This window comes from Phycodurus eques, chromosome 10 (genome assembly GCF_024500275.1).
Source record: "Phycodurus eques isolate BA_2022a chromosome 10, UOR_Pequ_1.1, whole genome shotgun sequence".
In the NCBI taxonomy this organism is placed as follows: domain Eukaryota; kingdom Metazoa; phylum Chordata; class Actinopteri; order Syngnathiformes; family Syngnathidae; genus Phycodurus; species Phycodurus eques.
Window position 1 is genome coordinate 21,176,040 of NC_084534.1, and position 12,588 is coordinate 21,188,627.

Genomic DNA, 12,588 nt, shown 5'->3' on the forward strand with positions numbered 1-12,588 from the left:
TCCTTTGTCAGAGGAAAGACTTGCAAGGCTTCTGTAACAGAATACCAGTGACACATGAGCACTCCTCTGCGGCTAAAGTTGGATGCGCCTCAGTGCCAAGGTGCATTAGAGAGATTATTGTAGATACCAAAACAATGTCTGAACTTTGGTTACAGACATTCCTGCCAGAAAAATATTTACGTGGTTAAAAAAAAATTATGAATTGAACTGTCTTTTCCCTCTACCTCGCACCTTATTTCCTTCCTCAGCTCAAATCTTCTATTTACTGTGGCTTGAAAGGTTCTAATTGTTTCTATTTTAAAGTACTTCATCAAACGGAATTATTTGAATGGCGGCGCAAAACCATCCTATCAGCACTCACAAGCCCATCTAATCTGCTGCTGACAGCAAGGGAGTCCCTTTAGTGACCTAAATGAACAATTATCATGACTGTCATACAAACTACATTGTATTTGCTCTGTTCTCATCCGTGTCATTCATGTTTCCCCCGAAAGGATTTAAGTGATCAAGTGAACGTCGTCTGTGTTCAACGATCGATCGGCAATGAAAGATGATACCAGACAATAGGTGTAAAAGTACATGACCAAAAAAAGCGAGTCATAAATGAAGGCCCATCTCTATATAAAAAGGCTGGCCGCTGGCCCTCAAGGAGTAACAGGCGACGGCCAGTCAAGGTGAGTGGCTCTCGGTCTTATATTAGAATGAGGCAAGCCAGCAGCTTAGAAAACAATGCAGAGCATGACCACTCACTGCCAGACATCACAAAGCCTCCGCACATCTCAGCGCGTATCTTTGCCAGGATTTGGAAGGACTGCCGGCTCCTTTATTTGTTACACTTGTTAGGAATTCATTTCAACTATTTGTGTTTTGTTTCCTCCATCTTTCAGAATCTTCATCCTCAATCATCATTCACTGTTCTGCTGAGGGAGAGAAGAGAGTAAGTTGCCTCTGTTATTTACATCCGTCATCTTTCATTCTAATTAAGAGTTGCTTGATAATGTGACAGAGTTTTAAAGCGCTCTGCTTTATTTAACATTTAATTCCTCGGACATTAACTGCCACTTCTGCATCACTGATTTAAATCTATCCATTCATCACATCTATCTATCTATCTATCTATCTATCTATCTATCTATCTATCTATCTATCTATCTATCTATCTATCTATCTATCTATCTATCTATCTATCTATCTATCTATCTATCTATCTATCTATCTATCTATCTATCTATCCATCTATCCATCTATCCATCTATCCATCCACCCATCCATCCATCCGAGTAAAGCTGAGTCAACTACTCATTTCTGAGGTTGTCAGTTTGAATCCGACCTTCCTGTGTGGAGTTTGCATGCTCTCCCCGTGACTGTGTGGGGTTCCTCTGGGTACATTCCAAAAACATGCATGTTAGTTTCATTGAAGACTGTAAATTGCCCAAAGGGGAGAATTTGAGTGGTTTCTTGTCGATATGTGCCGTGCGATTGGCAGGCGACCAGTCAAGGGTGTACGATCCCGCCCCTCGCCTGAAGCTCCAGCACACGCGTGACCCATAAAAATGGATGGAGGGATGAAATACTGTATATTTGTATTGATGTCAGATCAGGGGGAATTAGCACGACCCCAACAAATGTCTGGCTTGTTTATTCTTCCTCGCAGTAAAGCCTCATCATGAGTGGTGACGCAGAAATGGAGTGTTTCGGCGTGGCGGCCAGCTACCTCCGCAAGCCAGAAAAAGAGCGTATCGAAGCCCAAAACACTCCCTTCGACGCCAAGACGGCGTACTTTGTGAGCGAAGCCAACGAGATGTACCTCAAGGGCAAACTGTTAAAGAAAGACAGTGGTAAAGCCAGTGTGGAAACTTTTTGTGGGAAGGTGAGAACTCTCACGCTGCAATCCAAAAGAATAAAGCTCAGGGAAATTGTCAATGATCGAATGAATTATGTTTACATAAAGAAGTGTAGTGTAGTCAACTGTGCAGATCTTTGACTTTTATGTACACAATATGGACAAAAGCATTAGGGCACATGGCCATTACACTTGCTGAAGTGTGTTTGTCTTGAGAGACGGCTTGGTTGACCATTCCATAGGTGTTTGATGGGGTCAAAGGTCAGGACAGGTCAACTTGTTACACACCAAACATCACCCAGACACGCATGCAGTATTTGGACCTTGCAAGGGTGTCAAACAAATATTTGTCACCGGGCACATTCTAGTTAGAGTTTACCTCAATGGGATGTTATGAAACCATAAAATTGTTTAACCGTCTTATCATATTACATATACGCAACATATTGATGGATAACTAGTTTTGAAATCAGTAGTCAAGGATAATAGTTTGTTCAACTATTGTTCAAGTTACTGTAAAAAGGATTTGGTAACAAAACATAAAAATGCTTAAAATATCCCAATGTATTTATTTATTAAAAAGAATCATGGAAGTTGGTCACATGATTTGCTGTTGTGGGCCACAGAAATTGAGGTTGCAGACCAGATCTGGCCCCAGGGCCTAGAGTTTGACACGGACCGAAACCTTTTCCCAACTCCCTAGAAGCATGGACTACCACTGATGATTAATTGATTAAAAGGTGTACGCCTGGATATTTGTCTCCACTATTTCACTTGTGCACTTCTGTGTCAGACTCTGACTGTAAAGGAGGATGAAATCTTCCCTATGAATCCACCCAAGTTTGACAAGATAGAGGACATGGCCATGATGACCCACCTCAGCGAGCCTTCTGTGCTGTATAACCTCAAAGAGCGCTACGCAGCATGGATGATCTACGTGAGTTTCGTACAAAAACAGATATTGGATCCAGTGGGGCAAAATGGCTGATCATTAATCTTTTCGGAAAATGTTACATGCTTTTCTAGACCTACTCCGGGTTGTTTTGCGTGACTGTGAACCCTTACAAGTGGCTCCCGGTGTACGACACCAGGGTCGTAGAAGGATACAGAGGCAAAAAGAGGATTGAGGCTCCTCCCCACATCTTCTCCATCTCTGACAACGCCTATCAGTTCATGCTCCAAGGTATCATTTAGCTTACATGTTTTTTTGTAATTTTATTTGAAATAGAAATATTTGACATAAGCAGAATTGTTTTACTCACATTAATGACCCTCTTTGACAACGCCTGTCAATTCATGCCCACTGCACTATCCCTAATTACATCATCTCTACTTCTTACATATGAGCTGATTTGATGAATCATATCTATTCTTATTTTTTACAGACAGAGAAAATCAGTCTGTCCTCATCACGTACGTTTGCCTCTTTTATCCTATACGCAGCACGATTTAATTAAATTTTTTGTAAATCAGGAAAGAAAGCCTTGCTAATTATTGTTATTATTTTATTTATTGTTTTGCTTTTCAGTGGAGAATCTGGTGCAGGAAAGACTGTGAACACCAAACGTGTCATCCAGTACTTTGCGACAATCGCAGTGCCTGGAGGAAAGAAGGTTGAGACATCTGGCAAAATTCAGGTAGAAATCCATTAAAATAGTTACAAATGTGAAATCTTACTCTTAATTTTTCTCATGATGTTGCTTGTTAAGCATGTTGAATTTGATATACAGTACTATATAATCTGATATGAACTAATGAATATTTTTTAAGCTCTGATTTAATGATTTTTTTCTTGAAGGGATCACTGGAGGATCAAATCATTGCAGCTAATCCCCTGTTGGAGGCTTATGGTAATGCCAAAACTGTGAGGAATGACAACTCATCCCGCTTTGTAAGTGTCTCCCTGTCTTCTCAAACAATGTTTGCCTAAGGTGTTAAACAACTCACTACTTCCTTTTTTACACAGGGTAAATTCATTAGAATCCACTTTGCCACCTCGGGAAAGCTGGCCTCTGCAGATATTGAAACATGTAAGACATGAAATAATAGCACAGATTGCTGTGGTGCATTTCTAAATATGTTTTGTGTGGTCTACAGACCTGCTAGAGAAGTCTCGCGTGACCTTCCAGCTGTCTGCTGAGAGGAGTTATCACATCTTCTATCAGCTCATGACAGGACACAAACCCGAGTTGATCGGTATGAAGACCTTTGGACCTTTTAATTTTTGTGTCTCGCAGTGAGTGGCATGAATTAACCCCGCAATTTGTTTTCGCAGAGGCTCTCCTCATCACCACCAACCCCTACGACTATCCCATGATCAGTCAGGGTGAAATTACTGTCAAGAGCATCGTTGATGTTGACGAGTTCATTGCCACTGATGTAAGACGACGAGTCACACCACTTCAGTTTTAGGATCTATTTTACTTCCTGTGCACAAAAGCTGCATTTGTTTTGTCTTTACATGTCCACCACAGACTGCCATTGACATCCTGGGATTTACTGCTGAAGAGAAAATCAGCATGTACAAGCTAACTGGAGCTGTGATGCAACACGGAAACATGAAGTTCAAACAGAAGCAGCGTGAAGAGCAAGCCGAGCCCGATGGCACTGAGGGTGCGTCGCAGATCGCTTTACCTTTATCACACATTAATCGACTATTGCCTTTCTCTCTAGCTATCAAGCCATCATTCTTTAGTCAAGCGGGTATACAAAGTTATTTCCTAACCTTCTTTCAGTCGCTGATAAAATCTCCTACCTCTTGGGCCTGAACTCTGCTGACGTCCTGAAAGCTCTGTGCTACCCGAGGGTCAAAGTCGGAAACGAGTTTGTGACAAAGGGTCAGACTGTGCCTCAGGTAGGTTAGTGTGCTTCATTAGCAGGTTGGTTTAATGTAATTTCTTCGAACTCCTTAAATAATGTTGATTTTTATCAACAGGTGAACAACTCTGTCTCTGCCCTCTGCAAATCTATCTATGAGAAAATGTTCTTGTGGATGGTGGTCAGAATCAATGAGATGTTGGACACCAAGCAACCCAGAAGCTTCTTCATTGGTGTTTTGGACATTGCTGGATTTGAAATTTTTGATGTAAGTATGCTTCAATCAGTGTATTAAATCTTGCAAACAACAGTTCCAGATTAGGGCAATTACAGTATAGTTAGTACATCCAAGTTTAGTGAAAATTATCTTCGCTTTAAAACTGTTGTTGATGTTTTCTCAATGTTTCAGTTCAACAGCTTGGAGCAGCTTTGCATCAACTTCACCAATGAAAAACTGCAACAGTTTTTCAACCACCACATGTTTGTCCTGGAGCAAGAGGAGTACAAGAAAGAAGGAATTGAATGGGAGTTTATTGACTTTGGCATGGACTTGGCTGCCTGCATTGAGCTTATTGAGAAGGTAAGTAACAAATTGTATATGCACAATCACAAAAATCTAAAACATGACTGAATCAAACAATATTGGTTCACATTTTATTTGGTGCCATCATCAGCCAATGGGCATCTTCTCCATCCTTGAAGAGGAGTGCATGTTCCCCAAGGCTTCAGACATAACCTTCAAGAACAAACTGTACGACCAGCACCTTGGTAAGAGCAAGTCCTTTGAGAAGCCAAAGCCAACCAAAGGCAAGGCTGAGGCCCACTTCTCCTTGGTGCACTACGCTGGCACTGTGGACTATAACATTTTCGGCTGGCTGGACAAGAACAAGGACCCTCTGAATGACTCAGTGGTTCAGCTCTACCAGAAGTCCTCTACCAAGCTGTTGGCCTTCCTGTATGCATCCCACGCCTCAGCAGAAGGTAAGAAGTTCAATACAGTATGTCTATATTCAAACTGAATGTATTCTTACTAATAAAGTTATGATTGCACCACAGCTGAGGGTGCAGGTGGAAAGAAAGGTGGCAAGAAGAAGGGTGGCTCCTTCCAAACTGTGTCTGCCTTGTTCAGGGTAAGCTGAACAGTACATATTTTATTGCATGTACGTACTGTATTTCATTTATCAACCTGTGCAAATGTGATGTCATTTAAATTCCTCAGGAGAATCTGGGCAAACTGATGACAAACTTGAGGAGCACACATCCTCACTTTGTGCGCTGCCTGATTCCTAACGAATCCAAGACACCAGGTATGACTCTTTTAAGACTCTTTAAATTTTTTAAAAATCATTTTCCAATAACTGTTTAATATTGATTTTTACCAATAAATCCCAGGTCTGATGGAGAACCACCTGGTCATCCACCAGCTGCGTTGTAACGGCGTGCTGGAGGGCATTAGGATCTGCAGGAAAGGTTTCCCCAGCAGAATCCTCTATGGTGACTTCAAGCAAAGGTAACTTAGTCAAATTCTACTCTTGACTCTTACCCATTCAAAATAATCCATCCCAAACAATGAAACATTTACTTTCAGATACAAAGTGTTGAATGCCAGCGTCATCCCTGAGGGTCAGTTCATTGACAACAAGAAGGCCTCAGAGAAACTCTTGGGCTCCATTAATGTGGATCACACACAGTACAAGTTTGGCCATACCAAGGTAGACAAAACAAAAAAACGACTGTGAACGCAGTTGTCTCAGATAAACCAAAAGAAAGTCAATGCCATGACTTTCAGGTGTTCTTCAAAGCTGGCCTGCTGGGTACACTGGAGGAGATGAGAGACGAGAAACTGGCCGAGCTGGTCACAATGACTCAGGCTCTGTGCAGAGGTTACCTCATGAGACGAGAGTTTGTTAAGATGATGGCAAGGAGGTACTGTGTCACCTAACATTTTTATGCAATTTTACTTCAAATAAGATTAACTCAACATCGTTTCTCTTTTTTGTCAGGGAGGCCATTTTCACCATCCAGTACAATGTCCGCTCATTCATGAATGTCAAAACATGGCCATGGATGAAGGTGTACTTCAAAATTAAACCTCTGCTCAAGAGTGCAGAAACTGAAAAGGAGATGGCCCAAATGAAAGAGGACTTTGAAAAAACCAAAGAGGATCTCGTAAAAGCGTTGGCCAAGAAGAAGGACCTGGAGGAGAAGATGGTTTCTCTCCTGCAGGAGAAGAATGATCTCATGTTACAAGTGCAATCTGTAGGTTGAATACTGTTGCCTCACTTGCCCTCCCTATTAAATATCTTGCACCAAGCAGTAACATGAACCAGTGTGACTTTTTTTATTTTTTTTAAGGATGGTGAAAATCTTACTGATGCAGAGGAAAGGTGTGAGGGTCTCATCAAAGCCAAAATCCAGCTTGAGGCCAAACTCAAAGAGACAACTGAGAGGCTGGAGGATGAGGAGGAAATCAACGCTGAGCTGACAGCGAAGAAGAGGAAGCTGGAGGATGAGTGCTCCGAGTTGAAGAAAGACATTGATGACTTGGAGCTTACCCTGGCTAAAGTAGAGAAGGAGAAACATGCCACTGAAAACAAGGTTTTAAGATTCGATGCTTCTTGCTACCTGAGCCGTTATCCAAAACACTGTTGGAATCAAATGTATGAACACTTATGCAGGTCAAAAACTTGACTGAGGAGATGGCTTCTCAAGATGAGACCATTGCCAAGTTGACCAAAGAGAAGAAAGCCCTCCAAGAGGCTCATCAGCAGACCCTGGATGACCTTCAGGTGGAGGAAGACAAAGTCAACACTCTGACCAAGGCCAAGACAAAGCTGGAGCAGCAAGTGGATGATGTGAGTGAGCCATATAATTGATGCAAATGTGGAATGAGATGAGGAAATAATATTAAACACATTTAACATCACAGCTTGAAGGATCACTGGAGCAAGAAAAGAAGCTCCGTATGGATCTTGAAAGAGCTAAAAGGAAGCTCGAGGGCGATCTGAAGCTGGCTCAGGAATCTATAATGGATCTTGAAAATGACAAGCAGCAGTCTGATGAAAAAATAAAGAAGTATGAACAGTATATTGATGTATTTACTGTATTTATCTAATGACATGCTGTAAATGACCCACAGCTTTGACACACAAAACTGACTTACTGCCAATGACCACTTACAGGAAGGAATTTGAGCTCAGCCAATTACTGAGTAAGATTGAAGACGAGCAAACTCTCGGAGTCCAATTACAGAAAAAGATAAAAGAACTTCAGGTATTTTGTGACAAGACTCATAGTACAAATATATTTAAATATCTTGAAAAAATAGCAACTGAAATTTATGTATTTCAGGCCCGTATTGAGGAGCTGGAGGAGGAGATAGAAGCTGAGCGGGCTGCTCGCGCCAAGGTAGAGAAGCAGAGGTCCGACCTCGCCAGGGAACTTGAGGAGATCAGTGAGCGACTTGAAGAGGCCGGCGGGGCCACCGCTGTTCAGATCGAGATGAACAAGAAGCGCGAGGCCGAGTTCCAGAAGCTGCGTCGTGACCTGGAAGAGTCCACCCTACAGCATGAGGCCACTGCTTCAGCTCTCCGCAAGAAGCAGGCTGACAGCGTGGCTGAACTTGGGGAGCAGATCGATAATCTACAGCGCGTCAAACAGAAGCTGGAAAAGGAGAAGAGTGAATACAAGATGGAGATTGATGACCTAAGCTGCAATATGGAGGCCATTGCCAAATCAAAGGTGAGAGTATTTCACCTAGATTCAACCAAGAATGAAAAAATGATGTTCCCCTACTTATACAAGTGTTCTTCTACTAGGCTAATCTTGAAAAGATTTGCAGAACATTAGAAGATCAACTGAGTGAGGTGAAGTCCAAGAATGATGAGAATGTCCGCCAACTAAATGACATTAGTGCACAAAAGGCAAGGCTTCAGACTGAGAATGGTAGGCATCATCTTGCAACACAATGTACCACAGGAGTATCACATTGTTTATTCACTTGGTCCTAGTTTTAATGCATTTGAATGTCTTGAATATACCATCTTTGATTAGGTGAATTTACACGTCAGTTGGAGGAAAAAGAAGCCCTGGTGTCTCAGCTCACGAGAGGGAAGCAGGGTTACACTCAGCAGATTGAGGAGCTCAAGAGGCACATCGAGGAGGAAGTGAAGGTAACGGTCTATAAAATCAGCCTCACAAGAGGTAAAAGGGACCGAGTGATTAGCGGAAAAATATTCACCTTCGTCTTCTTTTGGGTGGAAGGCTAAGAACGCCCTGGCTCACGCTGTCCAGTCCTCCCGTCATGACTGTGACCTTCTGCGAGAGCAGTATGAGGAGGAGCAGGAGGCCAAAGCTGAGTTGCAGCGAGCCATGTCAAAGGCCAATGGCGAGGTGGCTCAGTGGAGAACCAAATATGAGACTGATGCTATTCAGCGCACTGAGGAACTTGAGGAGGCAAAGTAAACTATGACACAGGAAGGATAATGATCACAAGAAATAAAACACTTGCGCATCAGTAAACCAGATGATGTTTCTTTTCAGGAAAAAGCTTGCCCAGCGTCTCCAGGATGCAGAGGAGTCCATCGAGGCAGTGAACTCAAAGTGTGCCTCTCTGGAAAAGACCAAACAGAGGCTGCAGGGTGAAGTGGAAGATCTGATGATCGACGTGGAGCGAGCCAACGCTCTGGCTGCCAACCTCGACAAGAGGCAGAGGAACTTTGACAAGGTCTGTCTGAACAGACAGCAGTTTTTAACCTTTAGCATGAGGTTACTGATGATGATCTTTTGTTTGTGATGTGTTCAGGTTCTTGCTGAGTGGAAGCAGAAATATGAGGAGAGCCAGGCCGAACTGGAGGGATCTCTGAAGGAGGCCCGCTCACTCAGTACTGAGATGTTCAAACTGAAAAACTCCTATGAAGAAGCTCTGGACCACCTGGAGACACTGAAGAGGGAGAACAAGAACCTGCAACGTAAGACCAAAAAAAAAAAAAGACCAAGATTTTAAACAGCAAAACTTTTATCCGCTGTTATTTAAACTTGCTATCTTAAAGAGGAGATTTCCGACCTGAGCGAGCAAATTGGAGAGACTGGAAAGACAATCCATGAACTTGAGAAGGGAAAGAAGACAGTGGAAAGTGAGAAGAGTGAAATTCAGACAGCTCTGGAGGAGGCAGAGGTAATAATTAATCATCACATCATTTCGTATCATTGCTCTGCACTCTAATTCAGTAGCTTATACCAGGGGAGGATGTAAAGACAATTTGGACTCTACCTTATGTCAAGGGGCTTTGGTGTACTTTAGTTAATTGACGCTCGCTTGTTCACAGGCTACTCTGGAGCACGAGGAGTCCAAGATTCTTCGCGTTCAACTCGAACTGACCCAAGTCAAGAGCGAGATCGACAGAAAACTTGCAGAGAAAGATGAGGAAATTGAGCAGATCAAAAGGAACAGTCAGCGGGTGATCGAATCCATGCAGACCACTTTGGATGCTGAGGTCAGGAGCAGGAATGATGCCCTGAGAATCAAGAAGAAAATGGAGGGAGACCTGAACGAGATGGAGATTCAGCTGAGCCATGCCAACCGCCAGGCAGCTGAAGCCCAGAAACAGCTGAGGAATGTCCAGGGACAACTCAAGGTACAGACACTAGCAGATATCTGGAAGAGCAGCTTGAAAGTAAGGAGGTGCAGATTTACAGGTCAATGTTTTGTCGTACAGGACGCCCAGCTTCATCTTGATGATGCCATAAGAGGTCAAGAGGACATGAAGGAGCAGGTTGCCATGGTGGAGCGCAGGAACAACCTAATGCTGGCTGAGATTGAGGAGCTGAGAGCTGCTCTGGAGCAGACGGAGAGAAGCCGCAAAGTGGCTGAAACTGAGCTGGTTGATGCCAGTGAGCGCGTTGGTCTGCTGCACTCTCAGGTATTCCTTACATGTGGCATTCGGAGCAAAAAAGTTGTCGTTCTTGCACTAATTTCAAAGTACACATTTCCTTCATTTAAAATAGAACACTAGCTTGATCAATACCAAGAAGAAGCTGGAGACCGACCTTGTCCAGATCCAGAGTGAAGTAGACGATGCTGTGCAAGAATCAAGAAATGCTGAAGAAAAGGCCAAGAAGGCCATCACTGATGTGAGTTTTAACACATTCTGTCATTCCCCTCATTGTAAAAGCTATTGTTGAGATCATGGTTGTTGCGTTGTAGGCTGCCATGATGGCAGAGGAGCTGAAGAAGGAGCAGGACACCAGCGCTCATTTGGAGAGGATGAAGAAGAACCTGGAGGTGACGGTCAAAGACCTGCAGCACCGCCTGGATGAGGCTGAGAATCTGGCCATGAAAGGGGGCAAGAAGCAACTCCAGAAACTGGAGGCTCGGGTAAAGATCTCATCACACTCGCTCCACTGAAGGATGTTCATGATGTAGAGTGTGGTAAACCTCCCTTTGTTCCAGGTGCGTGAGCTTGAGGCTGAGGTAGAAGGTGAGCAGAGGCGAGGATCCGAAGCGGTCAAAGGCGTCCGGAAATATGAGAGAAGAGTGAAGGAGCTCTCCTACCAGGTAGATGTTATTATTTTAACTCATATCAATTGTTGTCTGACACCTGTGCAAAATAACACAATTGAATCATGTGTGCATCAGACTGAGGAGGACAAGAAAAACGTCACAAGACTGCAGGATTTAGTGGACAAGCTGCAGCTGAAGGTCAAGGCATACAAGAGGCAGTCGGAAGAGGCTGTAAGTGTCATATTTGCTTATTTTACATTATAGTGCCACACATTGTATAAAATGCCATGCAGCAATCTGATAATCATCAATCAAACCTATCCTCACTGGCCATTACATCAAAAATTATACTTTATAAATATGATAAATGTTAAGCTATGATGGTAGGTGTGATGTTGGGCAGTTGAACACCAATGCAAACATCAACCACTAAATTGGTTAACGCAAGCAATTTCTGTTAGTTTGTCTGTATGCTAGCAGTCAAACAAAATCAGACATAAGTATTTACAATCTACAATTACACATCATTCTGTTGTGCAGGAGTCCACCAGAGGTGGGATTAAGTCACATATGTGACCCCCCCCCCTGGTCTCTGCTATTGTGACCCACTTGGTTGTAAATAGCTGACACATTTTTTTTTTTTTTTTAAATTCGAAGTTAATTCAGCTGTTGAACTATCCCCGCAGGAGGAACAGGCCAACACTCACATGTCCAGGTTGCGGAAGGTTCAACACGAGCTGGAGGAGGCTCAGGAGCGCGCAGACATCGCTGAGTCACAGGTCAACAAGCTGAGGGCCAAAAGTCGGGAAATTGGAAAGGTGAGGATCAGATTCGGAAGAAGCAAAGTTGCTGTCACTCTGCTATGCTGTCATGTCACGCTAAACTCACACGCCATCGTTCCCGTCTTGTCATTGTAGGCGAAGGATGCTGAAGAATAAGATGCAACCTCAGTGAGAGATTAAAAATTAGAATAATAAAATATGACCTTTCATTGGAATGCTGTCATGATATACTGTAGATGTACATTAAATAGATATATTTTGCCTGTCTGAAGACTTGCCTTTTCTTTCATTTGGCACCAAAAGAAACACACCAACACTTGACAGAGGATGTAAGGTTGGTGGTTAGTGAGACTGAAAGAATGAAACGTGTGTGTGTGTGTGGCAGTAATTGGGGCTCAGGTATCTGGTTCAAATTGAGATCAAAAGAACAGGGTTGAAGAATCAAAAGGAAAATACAGTAGATCTGAAGAGGCAGTCTACATTTTTTTAAAATGACTGTGGATTTTAAAAAAAAATACAGTATATATTATATAGAAAAAAATAAATACTAATTACTTTTTAAACCTGTTACCTGCCACCCACCTGTGTCGGTCAGTTCTCGCATCTTGAAAACAAACCACCATGACACAAAATAAGATTATATC

General features: G+C 42.8%; 1 protein-coding gene across 2 annotated transcripts; it reads left to right on the forward strand.

The window, feature by feature from the left end:
- Window positions 1–627: 627 nt before the first annotated feature.
- On the forward strand, window positions 628–12,215 carry LOC133409287 (myosin heavy chain, fast skeletal muscle-like). Of its 2 annotated transcripts, XM_061689092.1 has the most exons (41): window positions 628–674; window positions 888–937; window positions 1,655–1,870; window positions 2,637–2,780; window positions 2,870–3,026; window positions 3,229–3,256; window positions 3,372–3,480; window positions 3,642–3,734; window positions 3,810–3,873; window positions 3,941–4,039; window positions 4,119–4,222; window positions 4,318–4,456; window positions 4,579–4,697; window positions 4,779–4,928; window positions 5,070–5,240; window positions 5,335–5,641; window positions 5,717–5,790; window positions 5,880–5,967; window positions 6,053–6,170; window positions 6,249–6,372; window positions 6,450–6,586; window positions 6,664–6,919; window positions 7,016–7,258; window positions 7,339–7,515; window positions 7,590–7,735; window positions 7,843–7,933; window positions 8,012–8,401; window positions 8,479–8,605; window positions 8,714–8,832; window positions 8,924–9,120; window positions 9,203–9,386; window positions 9,465–9,630; window positions 9,712–9,836; window positions 9,988–10,296; window positions 10,378–10,581; window positions 10,667–10,792; window positions 10,866–11,036; window positions 11,112–11,216; window positions 11,298–11,393; window positions 11,849–11,980; window positions 12,080–12,215. In XM_061689092.1, exons 3-41 carry the CDS (start codon window positions 1,667–1,669, stop codon window positions 12,098–12,100), a joined length of 5,814 nt encoding a protein of 1,937 aa, XP_061545076.1. In that variant the 5' UTR covers window positions 628–674; window positions 888–937; window positions 1,655–1,666; the 3' UTR covers window positions 12,101–12,215. The 2 variants fall into 2 exon arrangements, with proteins under 2 accessions (XP_061545076.1, XP_061545075.1); XM_061689091.1 differs by having other exon boundaries at window positions 11,112–11,393.
- The last annotated feature ends 373 nt before the right edge of the window (window positions 12,216–12,588 follow it).